The sequence below is a fragment of the Oncorhynchus mykiss genome, chromosome 18, assembly GCF_057628025.1.
Source record: "Oncorhynchus mykiss isolate SJ-2025 chromosome 18, ASM5762802v1, whole genome shotgun sequence".
Lineage (NCBI taxonomy): Eukaryota > Metazoa > Chordata > Actinopteri > Salmoniformes > Salmonidae > Oncorhynchus > Oncorhynchus mykiss.
Window position 1 is genome coordinate 43,684,228 of NC_143039.1, and position 22,145 is coordinate 43,706,372.

The 22,145-nt window shown below is 42.2% G+C and overlaps 1 protein-coding gene across 2 annotated transcripts in view; it reads right to left on the bottom strand.

Annotated features, from left to right (window-relative positions):
- LOC110496103 (SKI2 homolog, superkiller viralicidic activity 2-like) overlaps positions 1-22,145 on the bottom strand; it is a 52,986-nt gene that overhangs the window by 13,554 nt on the left and 17,287 nt on the right. For both annotated transcript variants that reach the window (XM_036952631.2, XM_036952629.2), the window contains exons 17-25: positions 17,994-18,104; positions 17,708-17,819; positions 13,727-13,845; positions 7,339-7,470; positions 6,803-6,940; positions 6,477-6,581; positions 6,193-6,328; positions 5,798-5,924; positions 5,270-5,480 (exon numbers count right to left, since the gene is read on the bottom strand). In XM_036952631.2, the coding sequence (XP_036808526.2) occupies positions 5,270-5,480; positions 5,798-5,924; positions 6,193-6,328; positions 6,477-6,581; positions 6,803-6,940; positions 7,339-7,470; positions 13,727-13,845; positions 17,708-17,819; positions 17,994-18,104 (1,191 nt within the window). The remainder of the gene's footprint in view (positions 1-5,269; positions 5,481-5,797; positions 5,925-6,192; positions 6,329-6,476; positions 6,582-6,802; positions 6,941-7,338; positions 7,471-13,726; positions 13,846-17,707; positions 17,820-17,993; positions 18,105-22,145) is intronic.

Sequence of the window (22,145 nt, forward strand, 5' to 3'; positions counted from 1 at the left end):
GAGAGCCTGTACATGGATAGGCTATCACACACACACACAGTGCGGTCCAAAATGATTGGGTCCCTTGATAAAGATGAGCAAAAAAGACTGTCTAAAATACATAATACTAACTGAGCTACAGACCCCTTGACTTTTTCCACATTTTGTTACGTTACAGCCTTATTCTAAAATGTATTAAATGTTATCTATTTTTTATCAATCTCCACACAACAAATCAAAGATAATTTGTCACGTGCGCCGAATACAACAAGAATAGACCTTACAGTGAAATGCTTACTTACAGGCTCTAACCAAGTGCAAAAAAGGTATTAGGTGAACAATAGGTAGGTAAAGAAATAAAAGCAGTAAAAAGACAAGCTATATACAGTAGCAAGGCTATAAAAGTAGCAAGGCTACATACAGACACCGGTTAGTCAGGCTGATTGAGGTAGTATGTACATATATGATGAACAGAGAGTAGCAGAAGCGTAAAAGAGGGGTTGGCGGGTGGGACACAATGGAGATAACCCGGTTAGCCAATGTGCGAGGGCACTGGTTGGTCGGCCCAATTGAGGTAGTATGTACTTGAATGTATAGTTAAAGTGACTATGCATATATGATAAACAGAGAGTAGCAGCAGCGTAAAAAGAGGGGCTGGGGGGGCACACAATGCAAATACTCCGGGTAGCCATTTGATTACCTGTTCAGGAGTCTTATGGCTTGGGGGTAAAAACTGTTGAGAAGCCTTTTTGCCCTAGACTTGGCACTCCAGTACCGCTTGCCATGCGGTAGTAGAGAGAACAGTCTATGACTGGGATGACTGGGGTCTTTGACAATTTTTAGGGCCTTCCTCTGACACCGCCTGGTGTAGAGGTCCTGGATGGCAGGCAGCTTAGCCCCAGTGATGTACTGGGCCATACGCACTACCCTCTGTAGTGCCATGCGGTCAGATGACGAGCAATTGCAATGACGCAACCAATGTTGCAGCTGTAGAACCTTTCGAGGATCTCTGGACCCATGCCAAATCTTTTTAGTTTCCTGAGGGGGAATAGGCTTGATCGTGCCCACTTCCTCCCTATAGGCTGTCTCGTCGTTGTTGGTGATCAGGCCTACCGCTGTTGTGTCGTCTGGTAACTTAATGATGGTATTGGAGTCGTGCCTGGCCATGCAGTTGTGGGTGAACAGGGAGTACAGGAGGGGACTGAGCACGCACCCCTGGGGAGCTCCAGTGTTGAGGACCAGCGTGGCAGATGTGTTGTTACCTTACCTCACCACCTGGGGACGGCCCGTCAGGAAGTCCAGGATCCAGTTGCAGAGGGAGGTGTTTAGTCCCAGATTCCTTAGCTTAGTGATGAGCTTTGAGGGTACTATGGTGTTGAATGCTGAGCTGCAGTCAATGAATAGCATTCTCACATAAGTGTTCCTTTTGTCCAGGTGGGAACGGGCAATGTGGAGTGCAATAGAGATTGCATCATCTGTGGATCTGTTTGGGCGGTATGCAAATTGGAGTGGGTCTAGGGTTTCTGGGATAATGGTGTTGATGTGAGCCATTACCAACCTTTCAAAGCACTTCATGGCTACGGACGTGAGTGCTTACGGGTCTGTAGTCATTTAGGCAGGTTGCCTTTGTGTTCTTGTGCACCCCATAATGACAAAGCAAAAACATTTTTTTAATCTGTAAATAAAAAAATTAAATGTAACATTTATCTAAGTATTCAGACCGTTCCCTCAATACTGTTGAAGCACCTTTTGCAGCGATTACAGCTTTGAGTCTTCTTAGGTATAACATATTTACAGGCACACCTGTAAATAGGAACAGTTGGTTAACTGCCTTGTTCAGGGGCAGAACGACAGATTTACCAGTTTGGCTGGGTAGCAAGCTCTAGGAAGAGTCTTAGTGGTTCCAAACTTTTTCCATTTAATAATGATGGAGGTCACAGTGTTCTTGGGGACCTTCAATGCTGCAGAAATGTTTTGGTACCCTTCACCAGATCCGTGCCTCAACACAATCCTGTCTTGGAGCTCCATGGACAATTCCTTCGACCTCATGGCTTGATATATGCTCTGACATGCAGTCAACTGTGGGACCTTATATAGACAGGTGTGTGACTTTCCAAATCATGTCCAATCAATTTAATTTACCACAGGTGGACTCCAAACAAGTTGTAGAAACATCAAGGATGATCAATGGAAACTGGATGCACCTGAGCTCAATTTCGAGTCTCATAGAAAAGGGTCTGAATACTTACGTAATGAAAGTATCAGTTTTTTTGTATTTGTAATAAGTTTGCAAAAATGTCAAAACAACCTGTTTTCGCTTTGTCATATTTTAGAATAAAGGCTGTAACGTAAAAACAAAATGTGGAAAAAGTGAAAGGGTCTGAATACTTTTCGAATGCACTGTATAATGTATGCCACAAAAAAAATGGAATGGCCTGTTAAGAAAGTCGAAAGCTCACATACACTATCTCCCAAAGAAATTAGAGCGCAGCAGCACAAAGCCTACTGTCTAACTGAGCGATGGCTCTAATGACATGCAGTCGTAATGTATCCCTTCAGTGAGACAGACAGCGGTGACTCTGCTCATCCTACATGGGTAATTATAGAACTCCCTGCTCTGCTGTTCTCATCTCACCCTGGAACATGGCAGTAAGTAGCCTTGCACGAGAGGAGCTGGAGCCTATCTCTGGTTTCTGTAGTGTGATGCAGCTTGATGTGCAAGTACTTCACATCAATAGACTCACAGGGTCCTGACCCCCCAAGCTATCTCCTTAATGCGGAGTGCCAATCAGAGACGTAGCGGGTCCCATTTTTACAGTCTTTGGTATGACTCTCCTGAGGATCGAACTCCCAAACCTTCCAATCTCAGGGCCGACACTAACCAAAAGGCCACGGGGTTGGCCACTGAACAAGGCAGGAAAATATCTAGCAAGGCTTAGTTTTACAATGCTTAGTGCAGGCCAGGGTTCCCGTTAGGACATTTGACGTGCAGCATTTTAATTTACCGGACATTTAAGAAATTTACTGGACTATATGCATTGGTTGCGTAACCTGATTAGGGCGTTCATCCATGAGGTTCTCAGAATGACAGAAATCCCATTTAGTTTATGGTAATTAATCTTAACAGAACATGCAACTTGGATGCAACGGCATGCGTCATTCTTCCTGAATTCTGACGAGCAATTTGAAGATGTTAGAACAAGGCTAGCGGAATCAATCCAAAAAATACATGAAATTAAGGATCATTATCTAAAAAAATGAAAAGCTGTGAATTGTTTTAAATCACATAGCCTACAGTCAGAAGGGCCCGCAATTTGGACAAAGCGCAACAAATACCAAACAGATGACTGTTGAGTTGAGACTGTCAGTGAAAAGCATAGAGACCCAGCCAGGCATACCATAATATTTAAAAATACATCTCGCAAAAACAGTTTGGAAAACAAATGGCTATTGCTGTAAAGAGAAGAGAACGAAACGTCTCCAATCTGACTTTAAGTTATCAAAATTCTCAACTTAATTGAGCGGAAAAGTAACCCATCTTATTGGCACCAGCGGAGAACATCAGTCATATGCCCAGTGAGTGTGCATATTCACTGTCACTGTCATTGCATCAGTGCCAGTGTTTTTGGACAATCATTTCCTCCTCCAGGTTTAGATGGACGTCATATTGTATTTTTTTGTCTCCCTTTTCTCGTAAGCCAAATATGTGAATCAGACAACGTCGTTTTTATTGATCTGTCAGTGTCAGCAGAGTAGGCTACCCTGTAATTTGTCATATTTTAAATCAATCTACACACAATACCCCATAATATCTTCAGTCATATAAAGTGAAGTAAAATTGCATGAAATGTGCTTATAAAAAGGGCAACATGTTCATGTGCAAAAAGAGAATAAATGATATAAATCTGATATAGCCTAAGCCTACTCTATGCAACTTCGAGCTGCATTGAACAGTCTTTTTTGTGAACAGTAATTAAGTTATATTATTAGCCGAAATTATGACTATCCAATCTAATCATCACATTAGGAATAGTAGGTGATCTTACATAAGTCTGCAAATGCGAGCAATGCTTTATATCATTTTTATCATTTTAAAATGGTGAAACTTAGCTTCCCCAAACTTCAAACCCACACGCCGCCTACATTAGAATAACTTCCCGCATGTACTTTTCCTCAGCCAACAAGACAAATAACGAACAGCCAAATCACTAGCCTATGTCAACCTACTATCCCCCATAGTAGAAAGGTTAACCTATTCTATTGGTCAGCTTGTCATTCTGTGCGAGAAACTAAGCCTATTCCAAACAGACTCTGAGACAGTTGTGGGACAATAGATCCCAAATTCATTTAAAACAGCAGGCCTAGTCTGGCTGCACCCCCCAAAAAAACTTTAAAAAGCAATGAGGTTCATGCAACAGATCAGAACGTTTAGCATAGAATGTTGATAAACTATTATTTATTCACATTATAAGCGCAGCATTGAGCTCAAGGTAGTGGGCTACGCGCAAATGTTAGTTCAATAATGCAATTAGCAGGTTTCATGTGACAGAGGTGAAAATACTTGTTAGAAATTTTGAAAGAGTGGAAATCTAAATGTGTTAACATTGGTTGCTAATAGGACTTATCTTTGGTTACTGGACACTGAAACAAACTTGATTAACAAACCAATAGAACACAGGAGAAAAAGGCCTCTGGTTTCACTGGCCTATGGAAGTATTTATAAAATAATTGCCTGCGCATTTGGTTGGATTTGGCTAGGCTACTTTGAAGCAAGGTAAAACATGCCGGTTTCAAACAATTAAGTATATGTTTTCAATGTAGGCATACTGCCTCCAGCTCATTACAAAGTGGCGTGACGCGCTGAAGCCTGCCTAGTTGCCTATGCACATGAATGGCGAATGCGAAGCGCGCTTAATTACCAGTTGAGAAAATAAATCGTTGCTCTTTTTAATTTGCACAATGCACAATGGTGCAGGCCCAAATAAATTACAGTCTGACAAAATGACTATTACAAAGCAGTATAAAAACAGTCCTTGTATTCATAAAGAGTCTCAGAGTAGAAGTGCTGATCTAGGATCAGGTCGACCCTGTCCATGTAATCTAATTCATTATGATCAAAAAGACAATAACAGATCCAATATCAGAACTCCTACTCTTGACACCCTTTGTCCTGGACCATAGATTGAAACAAAAAAGGAAGGAAAGGGAGAATGAAGTGGAAAAGATAGAGAGGAAGACAGAGGAAGACACAGGTGTGTGGAGAGTGATTGGAAGTGACACACACACACACCTGTTCTGAGAAGGTGGGTGAGTGGATGCAGTTGAAGTCTTTGAGGCTGTCCTGCAGCATGCGCAGCCTCATGGTGCCCTCCACCACATCCACACTCTTCAGCTGGAGGTCATTCACCGCGTCAAGGGTCACCACCCCGCCTGGGTTGGCCTCCGCCAATCGCAGGAGCTCCTGGGTTGCCGTGGAGATGGCTTGGCCCGGAGGATCAAGCCTGTGAGAAATGGAGGGAGGGAGAAAGGATGGAAGGAAGGAGAGAAAGATGAAAATAGACTCAAGAGTGGTGGCTCTTTATTTCTGTGCATTCAATGATATGTAGAGTGCTATTCACAAAAGAAAGGCAGATGGAAGACACTGTTGAGTGGTCATGATGACATCACAAATATAAACCCCTCATTTGCATAGATAAACATGGTTATGGGGGCTTACTGGAGCCATAATGTGCAAAAAGGCTGAAACATACTGTATACACTACATGATAATGCATGAATGCACACACACAAATTGTCCCACTGTCACACACACACACACCTGAAGCGCGCCTGCTGCCTCTTGTTATAGTTGTCAATGATTCGGTCAGGGATCACCTTCAGGGTCTTGACCGTGATGGCTGACACGTCCTGTAGCTTCAGCTTCTGGACCGTGTGACTGCAGGGACCTATCAGCGGATCATATAGAACGTACACAATCGTTATTGGTTATTCCGTTGAAGGGTATGTGAGCTTGTTAGTTAGTGTTAGCATGTGTGCGTGTTGAAGTAGCTGTGTGTGTGTGTGTTCACTTAGCTGTGTGTGTGTGTTTAGGCAGCTGTGTGTGTGTATGTTGAGTCTTCATTGGTAAATGTGTATGTCTCTAACAGGGAGAAGTCGAGCATCAATCCGTGTGAGTGCGTGAGTTTCCATGAATAAATGTGTGCATGAACTGACCCTCAGGTAGAAAGAGGGCAGTGTTGTAGAGGTGGGGGAAGGCACTGGCGTTGGGGCTGTCCCCTCCTCCCTCCTCGTTGCCTTTCTCACAGATGACGAGAGCGGTAAATGTACGATTCACTGAGTCGCTGGACACCTGGGAGAGATATTAAATAAAGGATTGATGAGGGGAGAAGTGAGAAAGGAGAACGATAACTACATTACATGCCTTTGTCACCTAAAAAAAGTTGCAGTCCACACACACACCCACACAGACAAACACACACCCACCCACACAGACACACCTGTAGGAGGACTCCAAGGGCGTTGAAGTGCTGTTTGTTGTTGACCACTACCACTCGTCCCACGGAGAGAGCCTTCAACCCATTCACGGACCCCAGAACTGCACACTGAAAGATGACAGACGGACAATTAGCAAATCATAGTGATGTTGTATTTTCTTAAGATTGACACTTTTTCACAATCAATTATATTGAGTTGTTTTGTGATGTGGTTTGAGCTTGAGTGTTTTGAAACCGTGTGTGTGTTATACATACATAAGTGTGTGTCCGAGAGCACGTGTCTTCGTGAGTGCGTGTGTGCGTGCCTCTACAGTATGTTGTGTGTGTACCTGCAGCGCCTCAGCGGTGATGCGTAGCTCAGTGACAGTGTAGTAGTACGGCAGTAGGTCAGACAGCTGACCCTCCGTGTCCAGAGGAGGAAGAGAGGACAGAGTCTGTTTCAGCTGACCGATCTGCTGCTCATGGGCCTGAGAGAAAGAGAAGAGGAAAATATAAGATATACTTTTATTAGATCAAATGAGCTGGAAATTTGACTTCTGCTTTTTTCTTTTTTTTTACCCAACCCCTCTGATATACACACACAAACGCAGGTTGGAGAGACAGACTTTATGTAAAAGAAAATCTAAAGGAATGTAGATTCATGTAGATCCTCAATAAGCATGAATAAATGTCACATTAAGTATGAATATTAGGGACAATATTTCTGTTCTGACTCCTTCCATCAAAAGCTGAACGGTCCTTTGACCATTTAAGAACCACTCAGTTGAGGACTACCAATTTTTAAAACTGGTAGTCCTCAACTGTCGTGTCATGCATTATCTCTAGTCTTTTGCCCCAAGTGCTTGTGGGTAATGTAGCACAGTACCTGTGTGTCTCTGTGGCTCTCAGAGAAGCTCCTCCTCATCATGTCGGTAACTCGGAGGGCCTCCACACGCAGCAGGTTGAGAATCATGGTGTAGGTCAGCCTGAACTGGGACTGCAGCACTGTGGGCTTCCCCTAGAACGAAGAAAGAAGACGAGTAGGCGGCCAGTACGTCACATCAAACTTTAGTGAACAAAGTGAAGCAAAAAAAGAAACGTCCCTTTTCAGGACCCTGTCGTTCAAAGATAATTTGTAAAAATCAAAATATCTTCACAGATCTTCATTGTAATAGGTTTAAACACTGTTTCCCATGTTCAATGAATCACAAACAATTAATGAACATGCACCTGCTGAACGATCGTTAAGAGACAGAACGGACAGCTGATCGTCCTCGCAGTGGAAGACCACGTGTAATAACACCTGCACAGGATTGGTACATGCGAACATCACACCTGCGGGACAGGTACAGGATGGCAGCAACAACTGCCCGAGTTACACCAGGAACGCACAATCCCTTCATCAGTGCTCAGACTGTCCGCAATAGGCTGAGAGAGGCTGGACTGAGGGCTTGTAGGTCTGTTGTACAGGCAGGTGCTCACCATACATCACCGGCAACAACGTCGATTTTGGACACAAACCCACCGTCAAAAGATCAGACAGGACTGGAAAAAAAGTGCTCTTCACTGACGAGTCGCAGTTTTGTCTCACCAGGGGTGATGGTCGGATTCGCATTTATCGTCGAAGGAGTGAGCATTACAGCGAGCCCTGGACTCTGGAGCGGGATCGATTTGGAGGTGGAGGGTCCGTCATGGTCTGGGACGGTGTGTCACAGCATCATTGGACTGAGCTTGTTGTCATTGCAGGCAATCTCAACACTGTGCGTTACAGGGAAGACATCCTCCTCCCTCATGTGGTACCCTTCCTGCAGGCTCATCCTGACATGACCCTCCAGCATGACAATGCCACCAGCCATACTGCTCGTTCTGTGCGTGATTTCCTGCAAGACAGGAATGTCAGTGTTCTGCCATGGCCAGCGAAGAGCCCGGATCTCAATCCCATTGAGCACGTCTGGGACCTGTTGGATCGGAGGGTGAGAGCTAGGGCCATTCTCCCCAGAAATGTCCGGAAACTTGCAGGTGCCTTGGTGGAAGAGCGGGGTAGCATCTCACAGCAAGAACTGGCAAATCTGGTACAGTCCATGAGGAGGAGATGCACTGCAGTACTTAATTCAGCTGGTGGCCACACCAGATACTGACTGTTCCTTTTGATTTTGACCCCCCTTTGTTCAGGGACACATTATTCAAATTCTGTTAGTCACATGTCTGTGGAACTTGTTCAGTTTATGTCTCAGTTGTTGAATCTTGTTGTTCATACAAATATTTACACATGTTAAGTTTGCTGAAAATAAACGCAGTTGACAGTGAGAGGACGTTATTTTTTTGCTGAGTATTTACAAAAGAATACATATAGGAGCAGTCAGCATTGTACATCAGGACGCACAACTACAACGCATTTCGACTAGTCTTCCTCAGGCAGCGTTGTAGACGGATGGTGACATGTCTCTAGAAATAGAGGTGGGGCAAGTAAATGTCATGTCAGGAAAATAAACTATAGACAAAACATAAATACACACACACACACATCATGATCAAGTCAGTGTACAGAGACAACATGAAAAATAATACACAGGGATGTACAGGAAGTGCATAAAGGGATAATGTTTTAGAGTTGTGTTCATAAAAGACAATATATGCACTGTTGCGTAAGACACGTTCTATAAAAAAACAAGACGCACACCGTGGTGATTATCAATAAGTCAGAAGAACAAGGGGAAAAAAACAAAAGGCTACTGGTCAAGTCTGGGAAGGTATACTAGAGAAAACAGTTCAGCTATAGTTGTTAGTTTAATCCGTGGGGAGCGACAGTATCTAGGAGGTGGATCCATTTAGACTCTTTTTGTAGTAGGAAACGGTGAAAATCACCCCCTCACTTACCCTGGGCGACAAAGAAGAAGTGTAATTAAAATGGTTGTCATTTAAAATGAATGTCACTTTTATGTTGTATACACAAAAAAGATAAATAATTGGAGGTAATGGAGCAGGAACCTTTTAAAGTGGATTGAGAAAGGTTCGTGCTAGATCACACAGGGTGGTGGTACGGAGGATGAAGTTGAGCATTTCTAATCATATAGACAGCAATTAGCAAAGCAAACAACTGTTATAGGAGCCTACATTTTCCCCTGATGATCGGACCAGGAACAACTTTGGCCCATAGTTATACACTAACAGTCAGCGATTAGCTACCACTGCTATCGAGCAATTACAGTTAGCAACTTATCCGAAGACTGATCCAACAATTGATCAACAATGGTAGTGGGCAGCGAGAGGGTAATAGGGAGAATTGATCATATTTTCTACAGTATAGCAGCAGGAGGACCAATTCAGGGTGGAAATAGTCCACTCTAAAGCCCCATATTAAAGTCCACTCAAACGCCCCAAATTAGAGAGGTCAGTTAAAAATAAGGCCCTTGACAGTTTAATGAGGCACTTGTTTATGCAATCTAGCACGCAGCAACCCAAGAGGACTGTATGGCTTTCTCCTAAACGGCAACCCTATTCCCAAAACCTACATAATGCACTAATTTTGACCAGTTCCCTATGGGCCCTGGTCAAAAGTAGTGCACTTACATAGGGCGCCAATTGGGACGCAGTGACTATATTCTGTACAATGGCGGAGCACTTCGTGGGCGAGGTAGATGGAATCTATTGCGGGATTTTGGATTTAAATAGGAAATATGGGATTTTTATTATTATATCCTTGGTAGAATAGCAATCCCTTTCTAATTCTATGAGCTATCCCCTCACCCATGGGAAAAGTAAGCCAAGTAATACACTTCTAAAAAAGAACTGACTGATGTAGAGCAGTGGTTTCTAAACGTCTCCTTTCCAGGGACCACCAAATCACTGTCAAATGTTAGCAGAGACGCACAGTTTATTTAAATAAAATATTTTAGCGGTCAAATTTGATATCAGTTTAAATCAGTGAATGTAACATGGATGTTTATTAAACAATTTTCATTGTAAAAAGTTATGTCGAATTGTTAAAAATCATTCATACTCCCAACTGTTATTCTTTTTAGCAGAAAAAATAAAACAATAAATAAATAGATCACCAAGATTTGAAAAGCAATACGATCGGCCTGGTTCTTCATTTTTCTTTTATTTGCAGCTTTGTTCTACTCTAAGTGCTTATGGGGTACCCTGGGGTTCAGAGAAAGTATCTCACCCAATTCACAAAATAATGACAGCAAGGGTAAGAAAGGGCATAGTCTTGACCAAATGTTATACACAGAATTTTTTGGGGGGGTTGCAGAAATGTGTTTACATCCGTTTTAGTGCGCATTTCTCCTTCGCCAAGATAATGCATCCACCTGACAGGTGTGGCATATCAAGAAGCTGATTCAACAGCGTGATCATTACACAGGTGCTGGGGACAATAAAAGACAACTTTAAAATGTGCAGTTTTGTCACACAACACAATGCCACAGACGTCTCAAGTTTTGAGGGAGTGTGCAATTGGCATGATGACTGCAGGAATGTCCACCAGAGCTGTTGCCAGAGAATTTAAAGTTAATTTCTCTACCATAAGCCGCCATCCAATGTCGTTTTAGAGAATTTGGCAGTACGTACAACCCGCCTCATAACCGCAGACCACATGTAACTACGCCAGCCCAGGACCTCCACATCCGGCTTCTTCAACTGCAGGATCATCTGAGACCAGCCTCCCAGACAACTCCGCACAGCCATTGAAGAGGAGTGGGACAAGATTCCAGAGTTAACAGCCTGATCAACTCTATGTGAAGGAGGGGCCTCCCGGGTGGCGCAGTGGTTAAGGGCTGTGCCATCAGAGTCCCTGGGTTCGCGCCCAGGCTCTGTCGTAACCGGCCGCGACCGGGAGGTCCGAGGGGCGACGCACAATTGGCCTAGCGTCGTCCGGGTTAGGGAGGGACTGGTCGGTAGGGATCTCCTTGTCTCATCGCGCACCAGCGATTCCTGTGGCGGGCCGGGCGCAGTGCGCGCTAGCCAGTTTGCCAGGTGCACGGTGTAGCCTCCGACACATTGGAGCGGCTGGCTTCCGGGTTGGATGCGCGCTGTGTTAAGAAGCAGTACGGCTGGTTGGATTGTGTATTGGAGGACGCATGACATTCAACCTTCGTCTCTCCGAGCCCGTACGGGAGTTGTAGCAATGAGACAAGATAGTAGCTACTACAAAAATTGGATACCACGAAATTGGGGAGAAAAAGGGGTAAAATGTTTAAAAAAATGTAAAAAAAAATTAAAAACTCTATGTGAAGGAGATGTGTCATTCTACATGAGGCAAATGGTGGTCACACCAGATAATGACTGGTTTTCTGATCCATGTCCCTGACTTTTTTTAAAGATATCTATGACCATAACTCTGGACCAGTATTCGATGTATTCTGTATTCCCAGCCATGTGAAATCCATAGATTAGGGCCTAATGAATTTATTTATATTGACGGATTTCCTTTCATGAACCGCAACTCAGTTAAATCTTTGAAATTGTTGCATGTTGCGTTTATATTTTTGTTCAGTATATGACTACTCAAAGCAACATATCACCAATTAACAATATATTCAAAATGGAACAAAAATATACTAGGGATGGGCATAGAATTTGAATATACAAATATCCAAAAGGACGTTAATATCAGAATGGACATAAGTATTCGAATACATAAGTACACATTCTTTAGGGGGAACATTTTTAAAGGCTGTGTCTTAAATAATATAATTTATGTGGCATTGCTACACACAAGGAAGGATATACCATGACATTCTTAATTTAATAAAAACAAACTTTTGAATGTAGTTTTTATAACGATACCGTAGCTACAGCCTACACAAGTATTTCACGCGTGTAGCTTGTTGTTGACAGTCAGGTAGCCTAGTGGTTAGAGCATTGGGCCAGTAACCGAAAGGTTGCTAGATCGAATCCCCGAGCTGACAAGGTAAAAATCTGTCTTTCTGCCCCTGAACAAGGCAGTTAGTCCACTGTTCCTAGTCCGTCAATAAGAATTTGTTCTTAAACTTCTTATGGATCAAATCCCTTTAGCGGGACTTGACAACATCCGGTGAAATGGCAGATCGCCAAATTAAATTACTATAAATATTAAACTTTCATGAAATCACACATGCAATACACCAAATTAAAGCTACACTTGTTGTTAATCCAGCCAATGTGTCAGATTTCAAAAAGGCTTTACGGCGAAAGCAAACCATGCTGAGGACAGCACCCCATCAAACAAAGACAGACAATCATAATTCAACCCGCCAGGCGCAACACTCAGAAATAAAGGTATTTATCCACGCCTTACCTTTGACGAGCTTCTTCTCCAATATGTCCCATAAACATCACAAATGGTCCTTTTGTTCGATTAATTCCGTCGTTATATATCCAAATTGTCCATTTATTTTGGCGTATTTGATCCAGAAAAACACCGGTTCCAACTTGCGCATCATGGCTACAAAATATCTCATAAATTACCTGTAATCTTTGTCCAAACATTTCAAACAACTTTAGGTATTTTTTTAACGTAAATAATCGATTTATTAAAAAAATCTAAAATTCCAGATATGTGTCAAAATGTAAATAGTGAAATTACTTGAAATGCCCATACCTAAGCTATACCAGCAGTATATATTAACTGAAGTAATTTCTGGTCCAATATTACATTCTCAAGCAACCCACATTACCAACTACAATTTTGCACACATGAGTTATGAGACTCTGAAAAAACTTTTCCAGATTAACATAAATTCAACCCCTCTGTATGCTCTGCCCTCAGGGTGCTCCTCCTTCATATGGTTCCTTTTGGCAATCGGTGGCTTCATCATTATCAAGCATTTTGTCTAGACCCGTCCCATGTCCTTCCAATGTTCAGTGATACTTCACTGAACCTAACATACAGGCAAAGAAGGATTTGGCTTGCCGGCCTAACAGCAGCCAAGAGAATGGTTTCCTTACGATGGCAAGCCCCACACATTCTGCCACATCAGCGGATTTTCTCATTAATGGACATTGTTCAACTTGAACTGTCAATCTCTCGACTGTATGGTGCAAAGTCAGACAATAGTAACATATGGACTACAACACTTTAAAATCACTACTTTGATATATGCACTCAAGTAATAGCGTCCTGCAGGTGGAAAGTGGAGAGGGATTTTGGGGGATAAATGTGTATTTGTGTAATATCTGTTGGCTTGTGTTTGTCCTGTCAAACAAAAAAATTATAAAAACTTGATCACAAAAAACGGTTATAAAATACTGATATAGTGGTATTAAATGTAAGGCGACAGTGGAAGCCTTACCAGCATCATTACATGTAGTTCTCCCATATCATGTACCCCTGACTTGCAGAGGATGATGACAGTGCCTGTGGCATCCAGACCTCTCCTACCAGCTCTACCAGCCATTTGGATATACTCGCCTGCGAGAGAGAGCGAGAGAGACAGACAAAGAGGTTAGTCATACAGTACTAAGAGCTCTTAAATATGTAGAAAAACATCCATTCTATTTTCTCCTCTCCACTCAAACATGAGAGAGAGAAGTGTCAAGTTAATGTCACATACAGTGAAATGCATTTCTTGCAAGCTCTAACCACGACAACGCAGTAGTCAATAACAATGTAATACTAAAAATAAGGTAGAACAAAAAAGCACGCGATTTAAAAATAAGAACACAATGTACGTACGCATACTATATACAGGGTCAGTTCCAGTACCATATTTACAATGTGCAGCGATACTGTATCCATAGAGGTAGATATGTACAGGTGTAAGTTGACTAGGCATGTCTATATGATAAACAGAGTAGCAGCAGCGTATATGATGACTGTACGTGAGTGGGTGTGTGTAGAGTCAGTATAAATGTATGTGTGAGAAAATTATGGAGTGAGTATATGTACAGTACCAGTCAAAAGTTTGGACACACCTACTTATTCAAGGGTATTTCTTTATTTTTACTATTTTCTACATCGTAGAATAACAGTGAAGACATGAAATAAAACATTTGGAATCATGTAGTAACCTAAAAAAGTGTTAAACAAATCAAAATATATTTTATATTTGAGATTCTTCAAAGTAGCCACACTTTGCCTTGATGAAAGCTTCTTCATGACTGTGCGAGTGTGAGTGGACCATTTTAAGTTCTTTGTGATTTGGACACAGGGATTTAAAGCTCTCGACCCGCTCCACTGCAGCCCTGTCGATGTGAATGGGGACGTGCTGCTCCCCCTTCCTGTAGTCCACAAACAGCTCCTTAGTCTTACTGATTAAGGGAGAGGTTGCTGTTCCGCCCCTGTCCTGTTGTCAGCAAACTTGATGATGGTGTTGGAGTTGTGCATGTTCAAGCAGTCGTGTGTGAACATGGAGTACAGGAAGGGACTAAGCGCACACACCCCTGTGGGGCCCCCGTGTTGAGTGTCAGTGTGGCGGATGTGATGTTGCCTTCCCTCACCACCTAGGGTCGGCCTGTCAGGAAGTCCAGGATCCAGTTGCAGAGGAAGGTGTTCAGTCCCAGTCCTAAGCTTGGTGATGAGCTTGGATGGGGAAATGGTGCTGAACGCAGAGCTGTAGTCAATGAACATCATTCTCACATAGGTATTCCTCTTATCTCGGTGGGTGAGGGTAGTGTGGAGTACAATAGAGATTGTGTTGTCTATGGATCTGTTGAGGCGGTATGCAAATTGGAGTGGGTCTATGGTGTCTGGGATGATGGAGTTTGTGTGTGCTATAACCAGCCTCTCAAAGCACTTCATGATTACAGACTACAGACAGAGAGAGAGAGAGAGCAAGCCAAAACAGGCAGAGACAAAAGAGGTTAGTCATACTCAGGGTTTCCGTTATGAAAATTTGGCACCAGACAAAGTGACCCTCAAGATTTTAATTCACCGGACATTTGAGACATTTACTGGACATCCATATGCATTGGCTGCGTAACGCATTAGGACGTTTACCCACGGTGCTCAAAATCACATTTAGATTATTGTCATTTATTATTATAAAATGTTGTTGTTGTAATTTTCCCCCTTTTTTCTCCCCAATTTTGTGATACCAAATTGCGATCCAATCTCATCTCAATCTCTCCCAATGGGCCCGGGAGAGACGAAGGTCGAGTCATGCGTCCTCCGTGACCTGCCAAGCTGCGCTGCTTCTTAACACCCGCTCGTTTAACCCGGAAGCCAGCAGCACCAATGAAGGCTGCTTGGAGGCGACCGGACCGCCACAAGGAGTCGCTAGAGCGTGATGAGCCAAGGAAAGCTCCCTGGCCAAACCCTCCCCTAACCGGGACGACGCTGGGACAATTGTGCGCCGCCCACAATGGGACTCCCGGTAGTAACGCCTCAACACTGCGATGCAGAGCCTTAGACCACTGCGCCACTCGGGAGGCCCTATTGTAATTTAGTTTAACAGAATAGAAATGAGCTGTAACAAAATAAAGTAGAACTATGTTTCTTATACCAACATGACAGGTTTTATTGAAAAGCAAAACATTGCCTGTTGCGTCTTTATCCCTGCTATAAATCATAAATGAATATCATTTTTTTTTAAATCAAACATTTAGACTAGAAGAACAAGTGGCCTACATTTAAATTAGGCCTAGTAAATAACAAAACAGGGCTGTCTACGAACACCAGGGCCAGTCCGCCCCACTCCCACTGCGATTCAGAACCACAGCAGTGGAAAGAGGCCACTCTAGGTGGCCACAAAGTGAAGAAATTATCAAACTGATCTTGGACAATCAAATTCAGAATGTAAATACATTTGTTAAGGCTGGTTCATTGAGAGAAAGCTTATTTTACAATGCAGCTGTGAAAGGAGGCCTGCACTCGTTTTCCAAAGCTCAAATGATATCGCTCTCTTTTTACAGTTGAGGCTCCCGAGTGGTGCAGTGGCCAGAGGCGTCACTACAGACCCTGGTTAGATCCCGGGCTGTATCACAACCGGCCGTGATTGGGAGTTCCATAGGGCGGCGCACAATTAGCCCAGCGTCATCCGGGTTAGGGGAGGGTTTGGCCGGGGTAGGCCGTCATTGTAAATAAAATCTAATTAAAATAAACAGTTCTACTGGATGATGTTAATAAATGTTCTGGTTATTGTAATTTGAACTTATTGTGGGGTCGTGACTCGTGTCATGTAAGATATACGTATTTGGCTTATTGATAACAACTCTGTTTCCTACGATAGGCAGTTGGCTGCCTAGTGATTGCAACATTGTAACTCTCCGATGTGAATACGTAGAAACTGAAATGCACCAATTGCGCATGATACACATCATTACTCTACCCTATCAATTCATTCCAAATCTCTATGCTATACATGACACAGGGGCGGCATATGTTGAGCTGGCCTAGGGTGGCAGCAGAACTACTAGGACTGGGCCTGACCAACACAATCATTTGCCTCCAATTTACTTGCGTTTGCGGCAGACCTTGGCCTGCTCAAAGTGAGCCGCTGCTGTTGGATAAGTCAAAACTGTCCAAAACCTTGGAGTGGCTTCCAGTGCCAATGAGCCTCGTTACTTTGTCCTTATGAAGGCGGGATCTTAAGGCTGTCTTTACTGTTTTGGAGAAAGAATCCCCTGTCTGGAAATGGTGATAATCAACACAATCTTCATCAATTGTGACCAGTACATTTAGCTTAAATCCCTTGCATCTTTTGCGCGAGTAAAATTAAAAACACGCACACCCGACACAAATTACAGAGCAGCTTGAGGATTTATCAGACTATGAAGTATATTTTCCTTTGAAGTTGGAGCACAGACTGGTTTTCCATCAATTAATTTAAAAAACGTATTTTGCAATAGACTTTATTTTTCTCCCATACAATTTGACCGGATCAATTATATTTATTGGCATTTACCGGCTAACGGAAACCCTGGTCGTATGGTACTAAGAGCTCTTAAACATGTAGAAAAACATCCATTCTATTTTTTCCCTCTACAATCAAACATCAGAGAGAGCGAGAGAGAGAGAGCGAGAGATTGAAGTGGCATCAGATGAAAATACTTCCGGTAAGCACTCACACTCAGCTTCTCTATCTGTGTCAAATTCTCCTCATTTGAATTCATGTGCAAATCAGCTGTTAATTCAAGAGTGCCTTCAAAAAAAATGAAGGCCTTGGAAAATTAAATGATTTTTCCTTTTGCCATAACGAAAGTGCTGATGTTACGTCTGCTTTCTCAGAGACAGAGTGATAGCGAGAGACAAAGAAAGAGAGAGTGAATGAATGAAAAGGACGTTGTGTATATAAACGCATGAGAAGGAAGGGAAGGGGAGGAAGGGACCGTACCAGGCAGAAGGTTTCGGAAGCCGGTACCATCGTGTTTCCGTATGCTGTCAAACACAACTGTCCTCGCGGGCATATTCACTCCCATAGCAAACGTCTCAGTGGCAAACAGAACCTGAGAGAGAGACATTCATTTGTAAAGCGTGTCAAGACGTTAAATGCACTTTAAATAAATTGTGATTTGATGACAGAGGTAGAGGATGAAAGTTAGGACTTTTGACCAGACATGGAGTTTCAAGATATTGACAAATAGTCACACTGATTTAAAAATTTAACCAATAAGACTCACCTTTACTAGCCCCCGTGAGAACAGCATCTCAATGACCTCCTTTAGGATTGGCAGGATGCCGCTGTGATGCACGGCGATCCCCCTCTTCAGCAGGTCCCTCATCAACAGGATCTAACAACAGAGGAGGGGTTGGTAACAAGACAGGTGGAGCGGCGAGTAGCATAGCGGCTAAGAGCATTGGGCCACTAACTGAATGGTCGCTGCAAAGCACTTAACACTAATTGCTCCTGTAAGTCACTCTGGATAAGACCATCTGCTAAATTACTTTGTTGTAACGAGAGCCCACGACGAGTGTCACGCACCCTCCAGGCCAAGACATGTAGTTTTGTTATCTACAGCGCCTCCCTCTCAAGCTATGAATGATGAAGGAGCCGATGTTCCCTGTGCACGCATCGATGTGGTGAAAGGGGTGTTAGCCCTTCCAGTCACTGAGTAGCTTACAAGACGCCCCTGTCACAAGAACAATAAACCCCTCTCCCTTTCCCCCGTTTAGTGACTCCGAGTGTCCCCTGGGGAGGTTGAGGAGACAAAGAACAGACGCTTTTCATTGTGATTAGCAGGCCATCTTACGACCTGCACGTGTTACTGTTGATTACCAACTAGACTTTCAGGCACAGTGGATGTAGATTCAAAGAAAAAGGGGGGTCAGGCTATGATTTTCCTTTTAACAAGAGGGAAAAGTAGTGGCAATTGCACCAGTGACATTTAAACACGTTTCAAACTGAAGGACTCATAACATGTTGGTATAACTTGAAGCATACTGTGAGAGTTTTCTCCTGATATTTCTATGTCATTAAAAGGGAATTTAATGTATATTTTACTCAGAGCATGTTTAGAACCTACATGTTACATATTTCATCCCCGGGACTGTTTAACTGATTTCTGCACAGTAGGAACATACTGTGGACACTTATGAGGAAATCTCAATGGACATAACTGTCCTGAATTCTCAGAATCAACAGGGTGATCCTGTGACACCCTGTCCGGCCTAATCAGCCCGGCCTCTGTGAATATAACTACAGGACTTGCTAACAGGGCTCCAGACTGGCGCAGCGGTCTAAGGCACTGCATCTCAGTACTAGAGGTGTCACTGCAGACCCTGATTCGATCCTGTGCTGTATCACAACCGGCCGTGATCGGGAGTCCCATAGTGCTGCGCACAATTGCCCTAGCGTCGTCTGGGTTAGGGGAGGCCCGGGTAGGCCGTCATTGTAAATAAGAATTTGTTCTTAACGGACTTGCCTAGTTAAATAAAGGTTAAATTTTTTAAAAATTAAAAAGAGACTGGCAGATCATGTTGCTTCGCGGTGGGCCACACCAGTTGAATGAATGACCTACATCTCCTTGGAAGCCAAACACCTATCGACGAAACCATATCCTACTCAGACAGAAGCAATCATCCCAGAGGTGATCCTGCGGAACGCACTGTATGCTCATTCAAGACTAACTGACTGAGTTCACAATCGGGATGGGCTGGGACCAGAGGAAGAATTCACTTCACGGAAATGCTCTAATGGACTTTATTTTCCTAGACTGAGAACAGAGAGAAGTGGGTGTAGCTCATTCGGCTGTGAGCTACTTCAGCCTGCTGGCCTCAACATTACTGTCGAGAGAGACAACAACCTTTAAACCAGCTCCATCCCATCCTAACGGAATGCAACAGGGCAGGCGTTAGCCCATGCAAGTAATTTATCCTGTTGCCTTCTTCTTTTCCTCTGAAAGTGGTGTGTGTAAAGTGGTGGAAGTCATTGAGTATTGTAAGACGGCCGATCTAATTTACAAACCCATGATCAACACTGTCACAGCACTGCGACACTGCTAATTGGTAGCCTAGTTCATGTCTATTCCTGATTGGTGAGCTCTATGGTTTCCCGGTTGTGAAAGCCTATTTCGACGTAGCGCTCTCACATTTTCTCTTTCAATTAATAAGATCAAATCACTCTCAAAAGTCCTGTGAAAGTGTTGTTGTATTTGCCTGAGTTGAGTACGCAAGCCATTCATATTGACCTGTGGAGCCTCTCCCCTCAATAACTGTGTCGCATCCCAAAGTATCATACCTCTTAACTACCTCATTTTCCAACAAGTTTAGTTTAGTAAAAAAAAAAAACTTGAATGAATTATATGGCTTTGAAGTCATTTGTGAGCGACTGGGTTTTTGCAGTTCCAGAACTGACGGCTATTCAGAATGAGAATATAGTAAATTGACTGTTGATTAGACTATTGTTTATGGGGATTAATGGTATAACGGTTAATGATAACTACTGGATAGGATAACTACATTATTCCAGTAATTAATCAGTATATTATCTTGAATATTAGCCAAAAGTAACAACTAAAATGTAAATGACCAATCTAACAATTCCTAGGTTACATTTCCAACAGTTCAATCTATTTGCTACAATTGGCTTTGATAGGGAATAATACATTTGAAGCAATGTGAGCCGAACTCATTGCATTGTGGATGTTTGCATGAAACAGTAGAACAGTAGAACATGGGTACACTTTTTTATTTTATTTTGTATTTTTAGAGGGAGGATCCGCTTAATATTGCGGAAAGAATGTTGCTTCCAATGTAATTGTCTGCATCATTTCCAATCCCCCATATTTTTTTGGTAAATATATATATCCATACATGCATGCATATATATACACATATATACATACACATACCTATATAGACATACATACTTTTTTAAAGAATATAACTTTATTATTATTCCCCGCAAACCCTTCCGGCGAGCCCCCAATTGGAGTAAACTAATAAACACTTCTGCTTCTACCTTCAATCCATACATCTTATACACATTATACAGACACAGTCTACTTTACAATAGTTCTCTCTTGTTTGTTCTTAGTCCTTCCTCTATATCTGATGTCCATCCAGTTTGATTTCTATTTGTAACTGTGCTATTTCACAGAAGTTCCGAACCTATATACATTTTACAGATCCCGTATGTTTTACATTGTTAATCTTGTTATTAGTCCCATCCTTCAGCTCCATTCAACCCCTCCCATCTATCCCTCAACATCATCCCTTTCGGATTTCTATTTGCCATATATTTCTCAACTGTGCTGTGATGCTTCACAAAATAATTGAACCTTCCTATTCTCATAGATTCTACAGATTGTAAATTAAAAATACACATTTTTGCTAAAATAATTATTATATTATTGATTGATTGACTATGGCTTTTCAAATCACCTGTGACCAAAAACGAGCTCCATATGGACAATACCAAAATAAATGATCTAATGACTCTGCCTCCTCACAGCAGAATCTGCAGAGCTGGGAAGATTGTATGTATAACATTCTATTAGTTGCAAGAATTTTGTATAGTAATTTATATAGATTATTTTTTTAATCCGCATTGTTTTGCGCATCAATTCATAAACCATGTGCCATGGAATGGGTACATAAATCTCTTCCCAACTATTTTGCAATTTATATATCGCACAGCTGTCAGTATTTTGGTCCTTAAATGAAATTGGTATATGTTTTTATTTATCAGACTTTTCTTTAACCATTTATGTTCTTTAATACAGGGCCGACATACAAGTTCCTTACTTTTTTCCTCTTCTACTTGCCTCTTCCATTTTTGTGGTAATGCTGCAATTAATTGGTTGTAATTTTGGGTAGAGCAGACATTTCCATATGTCTGTGTAAGCTGCATGTGTGACATAACTCCACCAGTCCTATTTATGATATCATTCACTAAAATCATACCTTTTTTTTTTTAAATTTCTTCGATAAATACCGTTTTTTTTATAAATTAATATATTTGAATTTAACCCCAATATTTGTTGTACTATTTGTTCCGTTCTTTCAGGTGGATTAAACTGAAATTGCAACCAACTTTCTAAGGCTTGTTTAAAAAATAAAGATATTTTGGAAATTTTTCAAACAACCGAAAGTGAGCAGGTGTAATCAAAATAAAGGGGAAAAGGCCCTTCCTGAATATAGGATGAGACATTCGTACCAATTGACTAGAGAACCAGTTTGGATTTAAGTAGAACTTTTTTATGACTGATGCCTTTAGTGAGAGGTCTAATGTTTTAATATTTAATCATTTCTGCCCACCGAATTCATATTCATTATATAAATAGGCCCTTTTAATTTTATCTGGCTTGAAATTCCAAATCAAATTGAATATT